At 34.2% G+C, this 23,726-nt stretch overlaps 1 protein-coding gene across 1 annotated transcript in view; it reads left to right on the top strand.

Moving 5' to 3' along the window:
• The window catches only part of cers2a (ceramide synthase 2a), a 42,284-nt gene extending 27,070 nt beyond the window's left edge, over window positions 1-15,214 (top strand). The window contains exons 5-11 of the mRNA XM_056480010.1: window positions 1,265-1,322; window positions 4,422-4,472; window positions 6,864-6,956; window positions 10,367-10,495; window positions 12,512-12,618; window positions 12,861-13,014; window positions 13,790-15,214. Coding sequence (XP_056335985.1) covers window positions 1,265-1,322; window positions 4,422-4,472; window positions 6,864-6,956; window positions 10,367-10,495; window positions 12,512-12,618; window positions 12,861-13,014; window positions 13,790-13,951 — 754 coding nt within the window. The 3' untranslated portion in view covers window positions 13,952-15,214. The remainder of the gene's footprint in view (window positions 1-1,264; window positions 1,323-4,421; window positions 4,473-6,863; window positions 6,957-10,366; window positions 10,496-12,511; window positions 12,619-12,860; window positions 13,015-13,789) is intronic.
• The last annotated feature ends 8,512 nt before the right edge of the window (window positions 15,215-23,726 follow it).

Here is a 23,726-nt window from a genome sequence, read left to right as displayed (position 1 = left end):
GGCTTCTGTCTGGCCACTCTACCATACAGCCTGATTGGTGGATTGCTGCACAGATGGTTGTCCTTCTGTAAGGTTCTCCTCTCTCCACAGAAGAATGCTGGGCTGGAGCTCAGACAGAGTGACCATCAGGTAATTGATCACCTCCCTGAAAAAGGCCCTTCTCCCCTGATCACTCAGCTTAGATGGCCGGCCAGCTCTAGGAAGAGTTCTGATGGTTCCTAACATCTTCCACTTACAATTGATGGAGGTCACTGTTCTCATTGGAACTTTCAGAGCAGCAGAAATTTTTCTTTAACCTTCCCCAGCCTCGTGCCTCCAGAAAATCCTGTCTCTGAGGTCTACAGACAATTCCTTTGTCTTCATGCTTGGTTTGTGCTTTGACATGCACTATCAACCCTGGGACCTTGTATAGACAGGTGTATGCCTTTTCAAATCATGTCCAATCAACTGAATTTAGCACAGGTGAACTCCAATTAAGCTGCTAAAACATCTCAAGAATGATCAGTGGAAACAATATCTCAATTTAGAGCTTCACGGCAAAGGCTGTAAATACTTATGTACATGTGATTTTTCAGCTTTTTTATTTTTTAATAAATTCATAGCGATTTCAGCAAATCTTTTTTCACATTGTCATTATGGGGTATTGTGTGTATAATGTTGAGGAAATAAATGAATTTAATAAATTCTGGAATGAGGCTGTAACATAAAAATGTGGAAAAAGTTGCACTGTATGACCATCTAAATCTAGAAATGTATCCGCCTACAACACAAGATGCAATTCAGACATCCTTACATCCTAAATGAATTCGATTATGTGCTTAAACATAAACGCTGCCCTCATATTTCACAAGTGCATGACCCAGTTTACTTAAGTGCGCTACTTTAATGCATCTTTTATTCTCTCTGCTAATGTACATTAAGCCACAAATGCTTGTCGAGAGTGCTTGACTTGTATTGAGCCTGAAACATCCTTTAAATTAGCTTGTTTTCATGCTGTCAGTCAACAGTAGGTTGTAGATGCTGTACAAAAAACAGGCGTAGGGGCTGTTGCCTTGTAATAGTAGTGTTTGTATTGTGAGTGGAGCGTATGTGCCTTGTTTTTTGTACATTTTGTCACTGTGTGTGTAGTAACTTCATGATTGAATATGTCTAGACCCTTAAAAGGAATGTTTTTGGAAGCAGTAATCCTAGAAAGTTATGTATGTAATGTTATTTCGTTGCCGGTAGTGTCGATTTTCTGAAATGGATGTACATTTTCTTACAGTTGGAGATTTACCTTTTACCTTGTTGCTTTCATTGCTGGCCTTGCTGCACTTATTGATGTGAGTATCTCAAATGCACTGTGTTAGGACTTTCAAGTTTATCTCTAGGGGTTAAAGAGGTTACATTACCAAATAATGCAAAAATAAGGGAATTTATTTACAAAAGTGAAAAGTCAAACAGCAAAATATTATATCCACAAATCTCGCAAAAGAAAATAAACCAATTAATGTATGTTATGAATGGGGAAAAGAGAATTAAGTGGCGCCAAATAAAAGAAAGCAATAAAACAAAACCCTAAAACTAGCTGTAAGTTACCCTCTGAACTATCTAATAGAAAATAAACAAACAAAACCTCTACAGCATTTGCAGGCTATATCGAATACTACTCTTCTAACCAGAGATACGTAGAAAATTTAAAGCGTGTGTGGCACTCACTTCTAAACAAGTGTGTTTAGACCGTTTTCTCTGCGTGTTGCAAGATGTGTCACGTGACGTCTAAACTCCTCTATTCCCAGGGGAATTCGGACATCAAAGATCAGGGATCGTCAAATACACATACAAGGCGGTAACAGCAACCAAAACTGAAAGGAGAACAAAAATTCAAACTCTGAAGTCACATCAACATAATCCAAAACTCACAACACAAGCCGGAATACACACAAAAAAGCTTCCTTCCTGATTGGCAATGAAGGTGATGATGTCACATAGAGTAATGGAGATTGACGTCTTTACGGACCGATGGAAAACTGGAGTAGGTGATCCTGAGAATTTAGACACAGAGCGAGTGAAAGAGAGAGAGAGAGAGAGAGAGCGCACACACACACAAGAAAAACATACAGGCACATACATATGACTGTAACACACTGTAAATGCAGTGTTCCACACGATTATTCATGTTGTCCCAATACAAATCGATCAAGTTAACACATTTAAGGGAATCGGAAATAACAATCAAGTTGTCCGGAAAAAAAAATCTCAAGAATTGTGTTTCAGCTTATTTTAAAAAGGTAATTTGAACAAGCAGCAAACTGTGCTTGTTAGTGGTGTATATTTGTATTCGACTGATGTTTTTTGGGGGTATTCCAGAAAGCAAGATTAATTTTCCATCTGCTAAATCCTGAACTCTTGAATGATTAAGCGTAAACCTGCTAATTGCGAAGCCATGTCTGTTTCAAATATGCTCCTTAAGAGTAGGTTTTGTTAACTCAGAGTATGTTGATCCTTACCACACAAGACATTCTCAACAAAAGAACCACGAGTCAGCATGAAAAACAGATGCCAAAATGGCAACTTGTATACCCTCAAAGTTACCTTGGTATTTGGAACCAAAAGTTGAGGCTAACTTAAACTTGTCCGGGTATGTCACATAACCTGCTTGCTGGAATAGGATAAACTAAAACCTACTTCGTCCTATAATATACTGTAGGTCAAAGTCAAAACGTCACATTTTTGGTTTCGGCATCTATTTACTAAAGTGATTTTACATACATAGAAATCATGCAAACAGAATCTTTTGTAAAAATAAAATGTGAAAAAGTTCAAGTTCATTTGTTTATAGAGCACATTTAACAACAGTCACAAGACTGACCAAAGTGCTGTACATTTAAATAAAATGTACATAAAATAAAAAGATTGAATATAAAAACATAGAAATAAGACGAGAAACGACTGAAAAACTAAAAAAAATGTAACAGTAGAAAAGACTATTAAAATATTAAAAGTCAAGCTAAATAGGTGCGGTTTAAGGAGTGATTTAAAAATAGATAGTGATGGAGCAGAGGACCCACCACCGAGAAAGCACTGTCCTCTCTACGTTTTAGTCTGGACTGAGGAACTAAAAGAAGATTTTGATCACTTGATCTAAGAGATCTCACGGGAGTGTAAAAATGCAACAGCTCTTAGAGATAGGTTGGGGCTAGATTAAAGGATTTATATACCAGTAAAAGCACTTTAAAATCAATTCTGAATTGGACGGGCAGCCAATGGAGGCCCCTTAAAAGAGGGGTAAGGTGGTCATATTTCTGCTATTGCGGATATTTTGAGGCTGAACTAGGATCCTTTAAATTTTTTAATATGTAATTAAATTATTATCGTTCAAAATATACTTATAAATAAATATTGTTGCACTGAATGACATTTTTCTGTGTATTATATGAATTCTAATTTAAAAAAAGAAAGAAAATAAATCATAATTTTTACAACGGAAAAGACGCATTCTATTGTACAGATTATTATTATTATTATTATTATTATTATTATTATGTTTGGAAAAGAAACTTTATCTTTGTCCCCTTCTTTTTCTAATATTTTGACCACAAAGGTTAAACCGCTGATATCTGGTCAATATTAAACTATTTACTACTTTATGTAATTTTCAACAACTTCCTATGAATTAATGCAGGTTTTTATTTTGAAAAATTTGAGTAAATTGAGTAAAAATGTATCCATTTAAATTGATCAGTTGAATTTTTAACAATATTGTGTTCATCTCGTTAGCAAAAATGAAATCTTATATCGAATTGTCCCCATAACCCTTCTTCAGTATGTTTTGATAAATAAAAACTTACCACAACAAACTATATACAATATCCATATAAAATATTTCATTTCAAGGTGTGAACTCAAGTATTTAGGTGACCATTAAGTGATTAATTTCAAATGTTTGCATAAACCACATTTTGAACTCTACAAAATGTTTTAAACTTGAGAAAACTTAATTTATTTGATTGTTGTTATTATTTTGTTGCTGCATTTTAGAAAGTATAAGAGTTGCAAGCTAAAATTCATTCATTTATTTTCTTGTGGCTTAGTCCCTTTATTCATCAGGGGTCGCCACAGTGGAATGAACCACCATCTTATCCAGCATATGTTTTACACAGCGGATGCCCTTCCAGCTGCAACTCAGTACTGGGAAACATCCATACACACCAAGCTAAAATTAAACACAAAAAATGTTAGGAAATTTAGAAATGTAACCTGCATTTTGCATTTAGCCTTCGGCTGTTAAAGAGTTCCCACGCTGGTTGACCACCACTTCTCTGTCATCTTTTTAACTGGTGTAATCTCATACTTGTAACCTGCATGGCTTTTGTTGAGATGAAATGTCAGAGCACCTTTATCTCGACTCAAATTCTCTTCATGTTGTTTGTATTCCTCAGAAACCTTGGTTCTATGATACGAAGGAGATGTGGGCAGGGTTTCCAGTGCTGGTATGCTCACTTCATTCTTCTGTTGACTTGTAGGTTTTAATATTGTCCTAATTTAAAATGAACTTTCAGTCTGCTTTCTGGGTCGATAAGCTTATGTAAATAATATTTGAGGAGGATTGCAAAAATATAGTTTTGCTATGAGAAATATGTAAACTGATGCCAAAAATACCTTAAAGGAACACCCTATTTAAAAAATAGTCTAATTATATTGCTCTCCTAAAGTAAAACAGTTGAGTTTTACCATGCTCACTTCATTAAGCCAATCTCTGTGTCTGGCGAGAGTACTTTAGCTTAGCTAAGCATAGATCATTGAATTGGATTAGACCATTAGCATCTCGCTCATATTTAAAAAAAAAGGTTTTGATAATTTTACATTTACGTTTAGTCAATTAGCAGACACTTTTGTCCACAGTGACTTACAACTGAGGAGGAATTCAGAGATTTAACAAGAACAGCTAATACATACAAGAAGTGATATAATGCAGCACTGTTGCCTAGCTGCGGAATATTTTTTTTAGCTGTGTAATATCATGCTGCAGCCATGATTATTATTATGCCTGAATAAGCGGGAAGTTCTTAGCCATATTAATCTAGAAAACAGCTACTTTTTATTTGCACACATAGTTTACTTCGTACACTATGTAACCACCAGAATCAAGCTTTAAATTCTAAAAAGTCTTTTTTCTTTTTTGCGTGATGTGCTAATGGTCTAATGCGATTCAATGATTTATGCTAAGCTAAGCTTAAAGGGCTCCCGCCACACCCAGAAATCTGTTGAATGCATTCAAAAATGGTAAAACTCCACTGTTTAGCTTTAGGAGAGTTGGAAAATTAGCCTTTTTTTTTGTTTTTTTTTTTGCGTAAGATGCTAATGGTCTAATCCTATTCAATGACTTATGCTAAGCTAAGCTAAAAGGGCTCCCGCCACACCCAGAAATCTGTTGAATGCATTCAAAAATGGTAAAACTCCACTGTTTAGCTTTAGGAGAGTTGGAAAACTAGCCTTTTTTTTTTGTTTTGTTTTTTTGCGTAAGATGCTAATGGTCTAATCCTATTCAATGACTTATGCTAATCTAAGCTAAAAGGGCTCCCGCCACACCCAGAAATCTTGAATGCATTCAAAAATGGTAAAACTCCACTGTTTAGCTTTAGGAGAGTTGGAAAATTAGCCTTTTTTTTGTTTTGTTTTTTTGCGTAAGATGCTAATGGTCTAATCCTATTCAATGACTTATGCTAATCTAAGCTAAAAGGGCTCCCGCCACACCCAGAAATCTTGAATGTATTCAAAAATGGTAAAACTCCACTGTTTAGCTTTAGGAGAGTTGGAAAATTAGCCTTTTTTTTGTTTTGTTTTTTTGCGTAAGATGCTAATGGTCTAATCCTATTCAATGACTTATGCTAATCTAAGCTAAAAGGGCTCCCGCCACACCCAGAAATCTTGAATGTATTCAAAAATGGTAAAACTCCACTGTTTAGCTTTAGGAGAGTTGGAAAATTAGCCTTTTTTTGTTTTGTTTTTTTTCGTAAGATGCTAATGGTCTAAGCCAATTCAATGATTTATGCTAAGCTAAACCCGGAGATCAACTGAATGGATTCAAAAATGTTAAAACTCCACTGTTTATCTTTAAGAGAGTTGTAAAATTAGCCTTTTTTTATGTGAGATGCTAATGGTCTAATGCGATTCAATGATTTATGCTAAGCTAAAAGGGCTCCCGCCACACCCGGAGATCAATTCAATGCATTCAAAAATGGTAAAACTCCACTGTTTAGCTTTAGGAGGGTTGTACAATTAGCCGTTTTTTTTGTGTGTGAGATGCTAATGGTTTAATCTGATTGAATGATTTATGCTAAGCTAAGTTAAAAATACTCTAGCTAGACCTGGAGATTGACTGGATGCATTCAAAAGTGCTAAAACTTCACAGTTTAGCTTTGGGGGAGTTGTAAAATTAGCCTTTTTTTGTTTGTTTTTTGCATGAGATGCTAATGGTCTAATCTGATTCAATGGTTTACGCTAAGCTAAGCTAAAAGGACTCTAGCCAGACTCTGAGATTGACTGAATAGAATAGAAAATGCTAAAAACTTATCTGTTTAGCTTTAGGGGAGTTGTAAAATTAGACTTTTGTTTGTTTGTTTTTTGTGTGAGATGCTAATGGTCTAATCCGATTCAATTATTTATGCTAAGCTAAGCTAAAAGTACTCTAGCCAGACCTGGAAATTGACTGAATGGATTCAAAAATGCTTAAACTCAATTGTTTAGCTTTAGGGGGGTTGTAAAACTAGCCTTTTTTAGGTGTAGTGTTCCTATAAGCTTCAGACCATGTTCTGCAGAAAATGACACCACATTAAATGTAGACTTCTTGAATTAAATGATTGTTTTCTTTCTCTCTCCAGCCGCTGTTGCCTTCTCAGTACTGGTACTACATGATTGAACTAGGGTTTTACATGTCTCTCCTATTCAGCGTCGCATCAGACGTCAAGCGAAAAGTGAGTAAACTTATCAGTGACCAGTCTTATTCAGAGTTTTTATATGTTGATTATTTATCACATAAATATAAGTATTTCCGCAAGATGCTTGGTTTTGGTGTGGAGATTGTGTGTATGAGTAGAGTTAATATTTTACTTGCTTCACGTGAGATCAGACAATCGTGACTGCTGTAGTTATTCCAGTTGTGCTATTTTTTGGTATTCATCTTCAGGAAACCACTGAGGGCATATAATATGTTATCATAACCATCTAATGTGGCAATAATATCGTAACTGTACTGTGTATTTACACAGTGGCCATATTCATCTATGTAAACACACAAAAACAACATTAACATTACAGCAGACACTGTAAAAAGCTCATTCTCAGCCACTAGACATTACTGACAGGGTATTCCAGTCTCATCAGGTGTCAGAATGTTGTGGGACTGCTGTACAGGAGTTATTATTAGGTGTTGTAGATCATGAAATTTAGCGGGTTTTTAGCATTTTTTAAAATAAAAAAAAGCATGACGGTAAAACATGAACGCGGTTATGAATATATTAAAACATGTGCTTGTTTGTCGTAAAAATTTGTAATAATGACAAAATATACTTATTTGTGGATCTCCTTACTTCCGCGTTCAGCAGTGCTGTCGCTGTGGCTGGTGTATTCTGGGAAATCTTCTTACCCCATGGTTTCGAGTGTAGTCCTGAAAATTCTTCATTCGGAGGGCTATCTACCCCTTGCCCCTAGCCCTACGACTTCAAGCTAAAGAGAATTGGGACACCCCTAACCCTTGGTGTGCATGCGCGAAACAAGGGGTAGGGGTAAGGGGATGGGCTAAGTGGGTAGAATTGGGATTGGGCCTTAATGTGCACTAAGTGTATTTTAAACTTTATTTTGAACACCTACAGTGCTTTGCATATATAAGTACACCCCTCACAGATCTCTCTTTTAAATTAATATTTTCTATAGGATGCTTTACAATAATATATTTGTGCATATACACAAGATTAGTATAAACATTTAGATTAGAAAAAAAAGATTAGAGTGCAAAAATGAGTTCACCTTAATATGTTGGGAGAAAATATTAAATGCAATTTTAATAATCTGGAAAAAGTTTTAGATTGTAATTTATTTTCTGATTTGAATTTAAAAGTATCATCTCTCTGTTCCTAAACATGTTAGGTGACTAAACTTGGGTGAAATAAAACTTGTTCGTTTAATTGTCAGATATTCGTATTTTGCGTTTCGGTATTTATTTTAATTGATTCGGCATTATGTGTGGTGAATAGCGGTGTGTGTTTGTGTGCGAGAGAATGCGAATAAGTGCAAGCCAAGGCTGTGTGGACATTTGACTACTGGCCATCAACAATATTTTCAAACAATCATCTTTCTTACGTTTACAATCGCTCTCATTGGATGGTGATTACTGTTTTGCGTTCAGTGAGCAACGAAAATGAATAATGGCTTAGTGGCCTACACAAATAATGTTTGTAATTTCAAAATGGCAAAGAGGCAGTCAAGCATATTTTCATTGTTTAAAACCAAGAGTAAATCTGATAATGAGCCTGATCAAGAAATTTCGAGAAGATGAAACTGCATCCCTGGACCAGGATAGCAGGAGACAGAAGCAAAGCCATCTCAAGTCAGCCAGAAAACATGTTGGAAGAGGTTACTGTGGGCTCTTCTTGAAGATTAGACAGAGCGAGTCATTTAATTATTTTTTTTCACTGAGGGTCAGTGGTGTTAGTAAAGGTGTTGGTGAACTGAATAAGGATTTTTCATAAGATTTAGATTTGTAGCTACATGCTTGTATGTTTTTATACGTAGGCTAATTGACCCATAACATTATATGACACAAAATAATTAAAGACCATGAAGAAATTTGATGCTTTTTTTGCGCTATTACTGTTAATGACTTGCGCTATTACTGTTAATGAAAATGTAAATTTTGTGGTGGACGTCGATCATGGTAACTTTTATTTCCTGGTTTTATTCCGGGAATTATTCATTTACAAACTAAGCACTGACTATTACTGAGAACTGGATAAAAATATTAGTTTTCAAATGGGGGTGTACTCATTTACCCTGAGCACTGTAAACAGAAAAGGAAAAGCAATCTCATTGTGAGTACATCAAGGAAATAAGCTTCATCATTTTACTGAATTGAAGGTGATGCATTGATTTTTATTCTTTCTGAAGTCTGAAGGAACATTTTAGGGGCCTGATAAGATTATATAAATACACCAGACTGATTTACAGATAAGTTATGTATTAAATCAAGCTTTGTCCAACATGGGGAAAAAAATGACCTGACTGAGATGATAAAATGCAACATGTTGAATGTCACCTGGTAACATTTTCACCAACTGAATTTTAATAGGTGACCTATTTGAAGTGATGGTTTGATTAATTAGTCACCTAGTCTGTGATGCTCATCCTGAACTTTGACACTCAAGCTACTATCACTGAACAGAGTGATAGTAGTACTGTTAAGGAAACCCAAATTCAGTGTATTAATTAAAAAAAAAAAAAGAATATACAGCATCTAGAAAATATAGATAAAGTTTAGCAAAAGAATAAACAAGCATTAATTAGATAAACATATAGTGGTGTGAAAAACCTTTTGCTCCTTACTGATTTCTTATTTTTATACATGTTTGTCCTGCTTTAATGTTTCAGATCATCAAACTAATTTAAATATTAGTCAAAGATAACTCAAGTAAACATCAGGCAGTTTTGAAATGAAGGTTTTTATTATTAAGGGAAAACAAAATCCAAAACTACATACTGTAGCCCTGTGTGTTTGCCCCTGAATATTTTTAACTGATTGGGCCACCCTTGGCAGCAATAATTAGTCAAGTGTTTTCGATAACTTGCAATGAATCTGTTACAGTACTGTTGAGGAATTTTGGCCCACTCATCTTTGCAGGATTGTTGTAGTTCAGCCACATTGAAGTTTCTTTTTTTGTTTTTTGTATAAACCGCCTTTTTAAAGTCATGCTACAGCATCTCAATTGGATTCAGGTCAGGAGTTTGACTAGGCCACTCAAGTCTTTATTTAGATTTTCAGAAGTGGACTTGCTGGTGTGCGTTGGATCATTTTCCTGCTGCAGATCCCAAGTTCGCTTCTGCTTGATGAACACTTTTTCACACAGGGCTTTGCAGTTTTGGATTGTTTTTTCAATATTATAATAGAACAAGTTATTATAATAATAATTTTTTGATATTGCAATTTATACAGTCCTGTTATTTTGATTTAAGGAAATGTAGCTATTGAAATCATAAGATGCTGCTGACCTTTTTTTATCAGTAATATTCTAAATAACCATTTTAATATTTATATAATTTATATCATGTATGTCTTACCGAAGCCATTGTGTTGTTTTGTTGTTAAGATAATACTACCTGTTTGTTTTCCCAGGACTTTAAAGAACAGATATTGCACCATGTTGCCACCATTCTGCTGATCAGTTTCTCATGGTGTGTGAACTACATCAGAGCAGGAACCCTCATTATGCTGGTGCACGACGCCTCCGACTACCTGCTGGAGGTAATAAAACATCTGAACAACATGAGGCTCTGGAGCTCAGAACAAAACAGAACAATATGGGGAAAACATAGATTAAGCGAAAGCCACTAGTGTGTTGTGGTGTGAGGAACTTGAACTATATTTAATATTTTCTTGAAACTATATTTTTCTTGAACTATATTTAAATTTTCTTGAAAAGGTGAGTTAAATTCGGTATATTTACACGATTTCCATTAAAAAAATGAGGCACTTTTAAATTTTTTATGACAACTGCGTCTTTGAGGGCCTTTTATGCAATATTTTACTTGAATTTAATTATATTATCTTTCAATTTCTAAATATGTTTGGTGAATGAAGTATTATTTTAATAAACATACCTGTTTAATAAATCTGTTTTGTTCAAAAGCACCAAAATACATTGACTATATTCACTGAGAAATGGATGAAAAATATTCATTTTCAAAATAGGGTATACTCAGTTATGCTGAGCGCTGTAGATATATATAGTGTATATTTTAGTGCATCATTGTGTTTTGCAGGTTGGATTGTGTTTTGGACTTTTCCTCATTTTGGTCCAGCAAATTGAGAGGAATGAAAACTTCACAGATTTCAGATCAGTGTTATTTAGTACTAATTGGACACTTAGATTTTATTAATAGCTTGAAGTATCTACTAGTTAGACACTTGGATTTTTTTAATAGCTCGAATTTTGCGTTTTAAAATGTTCATTTATTATTATTATTTTTTTTCTTCTGATCAAATTTTATTTATTTATTTTTTTTAAGATTTATTTTTGACTATTTTGCCTTTATTAGATAGGACAGTATTTAGGACAGGAAGCGAAGTTGGAGAGAGAGGGGGGTAGGGTAGGGAAATGTCCTCTCGTGACGCCCTGACATGCTACTGCACCATATGTCGACGCGCTAACCACTAGGCTATTGCGCCGACTTTTTATTGAGTTTTACATGTGAGAAGTTACAGCATCTTTAAACTTTTAAACTTAAAAACAGCCCACCAAAAACACTCTCACCCTCCTCAGCAGTGCCAAAGTCCATGCCATTCCACAAATAACATTGCAATCAAGTAACTAACAGAAAATATATACATATATATATACACAGTAAACATGAATCCACATACCTTTAACGCAAACATAATTAATGCAGGGTATAGTTATATCAGGGTATAGTTATAGTCTATAAGCGTTTTAAAAATTTCTGTAATTCAATTTTTATTTAAAGTTTTTGTTGTTTTAGCAGTTTTTTTTAGTCTGCATAGTTTTAATTTTAATAATTACATTTTAATTTAAAATAACTGGGTACAGTTTACAAGACAAACTTAATAAAACTTTCCTTGGCAGTAATCTTAAATACAATGATGTGAATTTTTACAATAAGGCTCAATTTATTACCGTTTGTTAACCGTACTACATTAACAGCTAAAAACATTTTCACTGCCTTATTTAAGGTCAGACTGAACATTGATTTGGCATTGAGTTCTATTTATTAGGTACAAGGTATTGCTTTTATCCCATCCTGTGTGCAAATAAATCAGAATTGGCATTAAAATAAAATAAATTAATTCATTTTCCTTTGGCTTAGTCCCTTTATTAATCAGAGGTCACCACAGCGGAATGAACCGCCAACTATTCCAGTAAGCCCTTCCAGCTACCACCCAGTACTGGGAAACACCCATACACACTCTGGCATTCACACTCATACACTGTAGCCAATTTAGTTTTGTTCAATCCACCTATAGCGCATGTCTTTGGACTGTAGGGGAAACCGGAGCACCTGGAAGAAACTCATGCAAACATGCACACAGAACCTATCCTTTCACAGAAGTCCTATTTTAATAATACACCAATAATCCATTGCTCTTATTTTGAGTCCTATATGCTTGTAAAATCATGTTGCGCCTGTAAATTTTGTTGTCTTTTGACCTGGTTATGAATGCAGATGTGTAGCACTGACCTCTAGTGGTGCTTTTGTGCAAGAGTCAAAGGCCTGTCCGTTCTCTCCCTCTGTCCGATAACAGTCTGCCAAGATGTTCAACTACGCCGGCTGGAGGAAAACCTGCAACTACATATTCATCATCTTCGCTGTCGTCTTCATGATCACCAGACTCGTCATCTTCCCTTTTTGGTGCGTGTATTATTAAACCTATAAAACATTAATTGACCCACTTTTCAGTGTTTGTCAAGAGAGATCAAATGATTTGCTGCCGTAATATCAAATGAAAGATCTATAAATAGGAATTCGGCTCAAACTTCGGGTTAAATGCCACTCTTTAATTATGCAGGAAACCTTTGTGGTAATGAACTCCATCCGCTGTTGGGTAAATGTCAAATGGGAAACTCTATTTTTATTTTGTGCGTGTCTTTTAGGATCCTGCATTGTACCTGGGTGTATCCGGTGACTGTTTATCCTCCGTTTTTTGGGTATTACTTCTTCAACGGGCTGCTGTTTGTGCTGCAGTGTCTGCACATCTTCTGGGCCGTACTCATCCTGCGTATGGCTATCAAATTTTTGCCAGGCAATGTAAGTCAACCTGTACAAACTGCACTGCTTTGCTTTTCTTTTGGCCTTCCACGCACCGTAGTTACAGGGATGTGATTTATTTATTTATTTTTATTTTTTTTAACACAAAAGCAAAAATTGGCCCTTAAAAAAAGTCACAGTTGAAGTCAGAATTATTAGCCCTCCTGAATTATTAGCCCCCTGTATATTTTCTGTTTAAGATTTTTTCAACAGATTTATAAACATAATAGTTTTAATAACTCATTTCTATTAACTTATTTCTTTTACCTTCGTTTCAGTTCTTCATGACCCTTTCCATGGTTGTTCACTCTTAAAATTAAAAGGGATATTAATATATTATAAAGATTTTTTGCATATGGTGACCGTCATGTACGCTGTTTTTTGGTGTTAACAATTACTATAATGAAAATAGCTCATTTTATATCACGCACACACACATGTCAATGTATTGAGTTTTATACTGTAAATACTATATATTCCCTCCCTCCAACCCCTAAACACAACCCTCACAGGAAACGATCAGCATTTTTACTTTTTCCAAGTTCTGAATTCCAAACTTCATTCCGAGCCGTTTATTAATGAGCCGTTTTCCTCATGGGGACCCAAAACAAATGTCCCAACAAGTTCAAAACTGACTGGTATTGCTATACTTGTGGGGACATTTGGTAAACTTTTTAGAACTCTTTTATGTTAACTGTCCCTTTAAGTGGTCTGAACAAAATTAATTGCATGCAAAATATATAGTCATTTTAATGCTCTTTTGTCATTCTTGCAGAATATAGTGGAGGACGAGAGGAGCGACCGAGAAGAAACAGACTCTGAGGATGATGATGATGATGATGATGAGGAAGACGAGAAGGACAGGAGAGTGAAAAATGGACCAGTCCTGAACGGCCACTCGCCACTAAACAACAACCATCACCGTAAGACTGAGTGACGAGAGAAGAGGTACAACACTAGCCTTACAGACCAACAGACTCATGCTGACGGATCCAAAACACACAAACACACACCATACTAATGATGTGGAATGGACAAGCTTCCAGAAAGAGGAATGGTGTAACCCTTTCCCCACATTTAAAACACTATTAACAGGCCCCATGTTTAAAGAACGTTGTTTTGTTGACGGTTGTAATGCTTTATTGGTAATATTTCCTCCAGTTTATTACCTGTTTATTAAATTTCAGTTCCTTTATGTTGTTTTTGGCATCACACACATATACACCCTCACACTAGTAATAATATTTAATTCTTTCTGGTCAGATTTCTCAGAATCCCTCAGTATTTGAGTTCTGACGTTGGCGGAGATTGACTGGAATTACTTTTGTGTCCACTTTACAATATAAGAGATTCACTAAGTGACCTTCACATGTCTGCTTTTTTCAAAAACTCAATGCGGTTGCACTAATTGACATTTTTGACCCAGTTTTCCACACTACCTTTTATAGAAACACTCATGAAGACGGTTTAATTTGGTAGAACCCCGTCCCGGACTCTCTGAATCGGTGTGCTGCTTTTTTTGAATCGAACGTTTGTCCAGTTGTTGTCATGTTTAATATGAACTAAGCGACGTCTATTATCTGATATTTGTTTGTGTTTTGGTCAGTGCGTCTCCTCCTGTAACACGTTTCTGTGTAGACAAGTTATTTTAAAGATTTTTTTATTATTATTCTAACTGATTTTCCTTTTCAGTCGTTTTTCTTTTTATTTAAGGTCCAGATATTTTCAGCAAGTCTGATAAGCTGATCGTTTCTGCAGAAAATTGCTTTGTTTAAAAAAAAAAAGACAATTGAAATACTCGGCCAGAAAAAAAGAAACTCTTGACTCTTCCATTTCTATAGATGATATTGATGATTATCAGTATTGGGTGCTAGTGTAGTGCACTTAGTAACGTATCATTTCAGATGCATTATAATATTTGTGACATCAGTTGAAAGTCTGGCTTGAATCTGTTGTGTTTATGGGAAGTTGATTCCATGGTTTCCATAAATCGTGTTCAGTTATTGAATGAATGCATTATTTTCTCCAGTATGTACTGTTTGCCCAGTGTCTGCTGCTTTACATGAGGTCATGCCGAACTTTAAAGAATTAGTGTACCCAAAAATGCAAATTCACATTTGAAGCATTGACTTTTTAAATGGAAGCTTGTTTCTGCTTAAAAAATGAAAAATAAAACAAAGGTTGTAACTTTTTCTCATAACTGTGACTCTGTTGCACTAATTTTTCACGGAATTGTGATTTTTTTATTTTTATTTTTTCCCCTCTATCACAAGTTAACTCAAAAACATTTTGCCTTTTTTTTTCTTGCGAATTTACAACACCCAATGTTTTGATGAAAATTGCTAAATAAATAAATGTTTTGTTGTAAATTGCAATAGAAGAAAAAAATCTAAACATTTTTGAGTGACTTTTTTTCACGCAATTTACAACACTCAAAATGTTTGGGCTTTTTAAAAAAAATGTTTTATTTACAACATTTAAAATGTTTTGGCTTTGAAAAAAATTATTTACAACATTTAAAATGTTTTGGCTTTTTTTTTTTTTTTTTAAATTTACAACACAATGTTTTGGCTTTTTTTTTGAGTTTACAACACTCAGAATGTTTTGGCTTTTTTTGAGTTTACAGCACTCAAAATGTTGAAAATTGTGAAAAAAAAAATGTTTTGTTGTAAATTGCAAAAGAAAAAAAATCAAAGCATTTTTTGAGTAACTTTTTTTTCCGCAATTTACAACACTCAATGTTTTGACTTCTTTCACAATTTACAACACTCAGAAAAATATTTTGTTATAAATTGCGAAAGAAAAAAGTCGAAACCTTTTTAGTGTTGTAAATTGCGAAAAGAAAACAGTCAAAACATTTTTAGTGTTTTAAATTGCGAAACGAAAAAGTCGAAACTCAAAACATTTTTTGAGTGACTTTTCGCTATTTACAACACTAAAAATGTTCCTTCGCAATTTGCACTTAAACACTCAAAAAAGATATATTTGCTGCTTGTTCAAACTACTTGCATAAAATGAGCTGAAACAACACAGTTAAATTGTTACGTTTACTTATTTTATTCATGTTGTTCCAACAAAAATTTGTGTTGGAACCCTGCGTTTTTTTTTTTCAGTTTTTTTCAGAATTCTGACTCCACATTAGTGTAAGTGCTAGATTCGGAGATGTAAAATCATTGTTTTGAGAAGAAAAGTAGAAAAATTGTTACAAAGTCAAATATCAAGGTATAAACGTGAAGTTGCGAGAAATAAACATAGTGTAAAATTAGCACGAAAAAGTCTGAATTGCGAATTCAAAAGTCACGATTACCTTTTGTATTTAAATATTTTCCTTTATTCTATGGCGAAAACAAGCTTCCACATATTCGCTCCTTTTCAAAACAAAAACATTGGAACTCTTATATAGTTTCCTATAGACAATTCTATAGACCAAAACGTTTCCTATAACCTTATCCGTAATGTTTCTCAGAATAAAGTATGTCATAAATGTTTGTAGTGATTGTTATCATTACCGAATGTTAGTTTCTGGGTAAACTGTTCTTTCGAGTGTTATAATCCACCAAAAGTTTGACTTCATCTTTCCTTGTGATCTCTTTTTAATTCAAGCGACAGGTTTACAAAAAACGTGGTCCAGTATTTTTATTTATTTATTTAGTTTCTTTTCCTGTTGACATGAACATCACTTTCAGTGCCAGAGGTGCTTGGTGTATAACTCAGTTTCGTTTGGAGTGGAAGGGGGCATCTGGATTGGCTTTTCAATGTTTTTTCCAAATGTTTTCACAAGTGCCTTATTTGTGATTTGTACACTTCTGTTGTTTCCTTGTGTGTTTGTTCTTCACCCTTGTCGCCTTTCGATTTTTAGGCTTTATCCTCCTGTTTACATCCAGTTAAGTTCATCTCTCTCTTATTCTGCGGCCTGGTGCCAAGACCAACCCCACACACGAACACACACACACACGTCCTGCCACAAACAAAATATCCCATCAGTGTCCCGACTGCCAGTGTTTTATGTTGGATTTTGTATCGTCCTTATTCAGTGATGAAAGATAAAGATTCTTGTGGAAGACCGTTTGATTTTGTCGTCTTTTGTGTGTCTTTTTTTCATTTTGTATGTTTAAACACTCCAATTACATCTGCGGGGAAGTGTTTTTGCTCGATAAGATTTCTAAAATGTTAAAAGCAAAGTTATTGAACCAAATTTTTAACCGCGCAATATTGTAACGTCTTTATTATAGTTTAATTGTACTGTTTTGCTTTTGAACATATTGAAATATTTGATTATTTCTCTGATGTAAAGCTGCATTTTTACTTCAGTGTAACTTTATCTTTAAGAAGTTAGTCTAATATGATGAATTGATTAAACATTTCTTGTTATTATCATTGTTGAAAATTGTAGTTCTGCGCAATATTCTTGTGGAAACCATCATATATACATACATTTATACAACAGTTCTGTCTGGTTCTCGAATCTGATTTGCTGATAGCCGTGCAATATTCTGCAATAACAGCACTGGTACAGCCTCCTCACCTTTCTGTATTACTCACTACACTTTGACAAATATTCCTGCTGTTGGGCAACATAATGTACTTTTGAGGCTTTTTATGTGAGAATGTAGTTGTTTAGATTGTGTATATATACAGTTTATTTATAAGGATAGTGCCTATTTTAAATATTTATAATTTCTGAGATACAGCGCGCTGGCATCCAATCATTGTCAATCTACAAGATGGTGACATAGACCGCATAATAAGCTTTTAGAGGAGAAAAACTCTAATTTAAAATGACAGCTGATCAAATCCTTAATAAACTGGTAAGTGACTTTCTAAGTCGATCTGTAGTTGTAGTGCTGTATTATAGCAAATAGTTGTAGTGTATTGAGTGTGAGATGGGACTCGCATATCAGGAATGTGTGTATTTTGTGTTTAGCGTTTTTCCTTATCACAAACACAACAGTAGTCTGGTAGCGTTTGCGCTGCTTGGCTTTTTTGGGGTTAATTGTTGTGAAATCTCGATTGCAACAGAGAAACACTGGGAGATATCTCTGTAGACTGATGGCATTTCATGCTGTTCAGCCTTATAATCTTAAAATGTGAGCCACATCACCTGTTTAGTCATCACTTTAGACATTACGCTAGAGAATCATTCAAACACTAGCTCGAAAGTGACTTTGGTGAACGAGTAACGGCTTTTTCTGTCCTGACATCTGCTGCAGATGTGAATGAATGGTGGAAGAAAGTAGTTTCTCCTACAAAAGGATTTTGAGACTGTATGAACGCAATATCACATTCGTAGCAGTGGAATATGGCTGGATATCGTCACTGGTGGGACACTAAGGCAACGCATGCCTCCCACCAGTGCCGATAAACAGCCACATAGCACTGCTACTCGTGTGATATTGCTCGAATATATCCCTCACGATTCGTTGATGTGTAGCTATAAAGCAGATATAAAGGAATTTATTAGCCCTAATTTGACATTTTTATTCAAATATTTCCCAAATGAAGTTTAACAGAGCAAGGAAATTGTCCACAGTATTTCCTATATAATATTTTTTCTTCAAGAGAAAAATTCTTATTTCTATTAGCTTGGCTGGAATAAAAGCAGTTTGTAATTTTTTAATTTTCTTAATAAGGATTTTAAATGTTTTTTTGTCAACTTAATTAGCCCCCTGGAAGAAATTCGTTTATTTTTTCCCCTCTCTTTTTGCCAATTGGCTACAGAACAAACCACTTGCCTAAATAACCTAATTTCCCTGGTTAACCTAGTTAAGCCTTTAAATTGTAATTTTATCTGAATTGCTCTATGGAAGGTAAATACTGCCAGTTTTAAATAAATCAGATAAACATTGAAAATTAAAATGAAAACCAGATGAACAGTTTCATTATTAAACACAGTTTGCAAAATATCTGCCAAAATTAAAAATAAAATAATTTCATTTTCACTGTGACAACACATCGTCCCTCTCAAATAGATCATCAAAACCGTGCTTCTGCCCTCTGGTTCTGAAAATACTCCGTCACTTAAATACGGCGACTGATTAGCATATGGCTTTGCGTACAGGTTGCGGTTGAAAATGAAAATTCATTCATTCATTTTCTTTTCGGCTTAGTCCTTTTATTAATCTGTGGTCGCCACAGCGGAATGAACCGCCAACTTATCCAGCAAATGTTTTACGCAGCGGATGCCCTTCCAGCCGCAACCCTGTTCGCCCTGAACACTAAAATGTGAAATGAAAACTAAAATAAAAGTGTCAATGAAAGAAAAACTTAAATGTACATTTTAATTTGAATTGTGTCACTAATCATAGCGAGAACATTAATAATAAGCCTTGTTCTTCAGTTTGGCTTTTTATTTTAATATTGGCAGTCTTGATGTGGAAATGCAGTGAAAATAAAACTTTAAATCTTCATTTTAATTAACGATTTGACAATTTAATTTTCAATTTTGGCAGATATTTTGCAAACCGTTTTATAATGAAATTGTTTCAATTGGCAGGATTTACCTTCCATAGTACTAGCACAATAACTAGTAAAATTATTAGCTATTTTAATAATAGCTCAGACACAAAAATGAGTTCTTAGAAATTACTTATTAAAACTAATAGTTAAAAATGTGTTGACATAAATCTCTCTGTTAAACAGCACTTAGGAAATATTTGAAATAGACTTGATTGTACAAGAGGGCTAACAGTTTTGTCTTTAACTAAGCACATCAATATTAGCACTTATTTCTTTCAAAAACTACTTTATATTCATTTAAAGTCCAAAATTTGAGAGAAACTGAAAATTCTGAGCATAATTACTCTGAAGTTTCTAAGTTTGTCTCAATTCTGAAGTAAATGTAAGAAATAAAACTTAAAATTCTGAGAAAAAGAGTCAGTATAGGTAAAATCTTAATTTTGAGGAATTACTAGATATAAATTAGATTTTTTTTTAAATATCTGACAATTCGGATCATTTTTTACCCTCTCAGATTCTAAACCAGCTTTTATCTAAAAGTAATGTCTCCCATTTATTTTTTTATTTACTATTATTATTATTATTATTATTATTATTATTATTATTATATTTTTGGTTTGGTCAATATTTTTGGTTTACTGTTGTTATTATTATTATTGTTATTATTATTATATTTTTGGTTTGGTCAATATTTTTGGTTTACTGTTGTTATTATTATTATTATTATTATTATTATTATTATTATTATTATTATTATTATTATATTTTTGGTTTGGTCAATATTTTTGGTTTACTGTTATTATTATTATTATTATTATTATTATATTTTTGGTTTGGTCAATATTTTTGGTTTACTGTTATTATTATTATTATATTTTTGGTTTGGTCAATATTTTTGGTTTACTGTTATTATTATTATTATATTTTTGGTTTGGTCAATATTTTTGGTTTACTGTTATTATTATTATTATATTTTTGGTTTGTACGACAACAGTCTAAAATATTAGTGTCTCTCCTCGTTGCCAGCGCGATCACCCGACTCTCCCCTGTGTAATGAAGCTTGATCCACATTTCGCTTAACTGCCACTTTAATATCTCAGATCGGTTACCGACCACGCTATGACTCTTAACCTTAATGTAGGGTTATGGGCTGAAACCTGATCCGGGGTCGGCAATTAGCGTGATCACATACTGCCAGTAATTGGTCCGGTATGCTAATGCGGCGTGTGTCTTTTTCTGCCTCCACACACATAAAGGTGAGAGCGGCTCGAGTTGAGCACTGCTGTAGATCCGATCAGCTCTCTCTGGCCTGCAGGTCACTTTAATCATCCGCTAGTCCGTTTGTCCTTTATGTAAATAGGGTTTGTTCGGCGTCTGAGGAGAATGGGATGGCACGTGTGAAACAGGTGAGTGCACAATATTAGTTTTAGATAACACCTGAATATTCTGTTCGAGCGTCTTCATTTGTGTGATAAACTAAACATGATTATCTGTGGGCTTTATTGAGGAAATAATTATAGATTGATCTTTTCAGATTTAATTGTTATGAAAATAAGAAATGTTTTGTTTTATGGTAATCAAGGCATTTATTTGATCGAAATACGGAAATATTGTGAAATATCGCATGTTTTAAAACGGTATATTTTATATTTTATCATATCTCTATCTATCTATCTATCTATCTATCTATCTATCTATCTATCTATCTATCTATCTATCTATCTATCTATCTATCTATCTATTTGTTTCTTTAGGGGGGGTATTATTTTTCAGGTTTTATGACTGTTGAATTTCAGTGATGATTTTTCAGAAATCATTAGATTTGCTGATCAATAAACAATTTTTATTGAATATTTAAGACACACACACACACACACACACACAAACACCTTATACTAGATGGATTGTGCATATGTATTATTTTAGAAGTAATTAAAAGGTTTTAATCTTAAGAACCATATACATAAAAAATATATATATATTCTGGAATAAACCTCTGTGCATTCCTACAGGTTTTCCTGACAAAAGCACAACATTTTCTTAAAATACAAAGCTTGAAAATCATCTTTGAATTAGATCAGGGCTAAATGTTCTGCGTGTATGAATGCATGCATGTACAGTGTAAATATGATTTAATAATTCAATTTATTTGTATTACTTCTACAAAATAATTAGTGGAATTTATGTTGATATACATTATATCTACGTTCAACTCATTTCTACATATGCAAAATCCATCCAGTATAAGGTGTTTTTGTGTGTGTGTGCGTGTGTTAAATGTTTAATAAAAATGGTTTGTTTTAGTTTATTTATTTTAAAACAACATTTATTTTTATTTTTGTACTAGTTTCAAAAACTAGAACAGCCAAATTTATATGTTACAGAAAAATATTACATACAAATTTAAAAAAGGAAAAATCAAGAAGGAAAAACATTTGAAATATTTAGTTAACATTTTGTAGGTTGTATTTTTTGCAATATTTTGCTTAAATTTAATTGTATTGTCTTTCAATTTCTAAATGTTTGCTGACTAAAATATTATTTTAATAAATTATTTGTTTAATAATCAATAAATAAATGTTTATTTATTGTGCAATTAAAAAAATAAATTGTTCAAATGCACCAAAATATATTAGCTATATTCACTGAGAAATGGATACAAATATTCATTATATTGAACACACACACACACACACACACACACACACACATATATATATATATATATATAATTACAAATATTGGAGTCTATATTTACCTGAAATATATATTTAAAAGATAAATAATAAACTTTTAATATATCTTAATTCCAATCCGTAAGCTAGTATCTCTTTATTTTGATGGTTCCTTTAACAAATTTTGTTAAAATTACAGTAGGTTACATTGCATCTACATGCCAACTAATTATGAATATGAGTATACTGTTAGGTTGGGGTTAGTGTAAGTTGACATGTACTTGCAAAGTTTCTTATAATCAGTTAAATGTTTGTTGAAGGAGCAGTATCAATAGATATTTAGCAGACAGTCTACTAATATTCACTGAAAATTAATTGGCATGTAGTTGCAATGCAACTTTTAGTCAACAAAAGTCCCATTAAAATAATTTCAGGACCATCAAAATAAAGTCTTACTGTACCAGTTAGTTATTCCCAAACGGCTGCGGTGGACGTAATTCTTTAAACGAGTCTGTAGTGCCTGAAATGAGATCTCGCTTCGTGGGGCACCAGAATACTTATGCATTGGCTAAGCTTTATTCAGTTACCCTAATTAAATCTCTTTGGGACTGTTCATTATTCATCAGCGCTTTTGGAAATCGCCCATCACTCCAATGTTTCCTCCATCTTTCCTCTTTTCTCCTGAACGTAAGAGTAGAATCCATCAGTCAACTGGAGAGGGCGATATCTTTACTACATCTATCAGTTTTCTGGCTTGGTGTCCAATCAAATTAAAGCCGTCGCCTCCCTGCATTGACTCCATTTCTCTTTACGCTGCCTCTGGTGGCCAACTTGATTGCAGTCATGTATTGTCTTTCCGTTCTCGTCATCGCTCCTCTGTCCTGCTCCTTTCTCCTAGGGGAGTCTTTACCTTTTTGGGTTGGAGGCCTGCTTGAGTTACGAAGCACATTTGAACCAGTAAAGGGCAGAGCTTGATCCTCGGCCAGACTAAACCCAGTGTCATTCAACTCCTGTTAAACTATTCATAACGGCTTGGGTGCCAGGAGGAGGTCGCAAATATGCAAAACGCCTGGTTTGATGGAGGTGGAGCTGGGGTGCTTGAAGAGCCGAGATGTTTGACTGAAAGATTGTCAGAGGGAGAGATGTGTATTGTGTAAAGGTTAGCATGGCTAATGAGATTCAGCCGGAGGACTGCGAGAAGTGAAAGTGAAAATGGGTAATTGAGTGGAAGCTAGAGGGTGACACAGGAGTGGTTTTTTTTTTTTTTAGACCTCTTCCTCTTCCACTACCACAAAAAACCCAACATAAGCTCATTCTAAAGACGTAGCTTTGTATACATTTCTGGAGATCACGAATTATCTAGCCAGAGATGTGTATGGCTGCATTTCATATTTAAAATGAATGCTAGAGGGCGGTATGATGCCGTTCCTTTTCATGCTGCTGACCACTTAGCCGTATGGACTGCTTTCCCGCTGTTACCAGTTTCGCTGCGTACGTCAGCGGATTTGTGATGTGGAGCAGAGTTGACCTCAACGACGGGGTGAAGAACGGTTCCAAAAAGCATGTAAGACAAAAACAAAA

The sequence above is a fragment of the Danio aesculapii genome, chromosome 19 (assembly GCF_903798145.1).
Source record: "Danio aesculapii chromosome 19, fDanAes4.1, whole genome shotgun sequence".
In the NCBI taxonomy this organism is placed as follows: Eukaryota; Metazoa; Chordata; class Actinopteri; order Cypriniformes; family Danionidae; genus Danio; species Danio aesculapii.
This window is presented reverse-complemented; position numbering and strand designations above follow the sequence as displayed.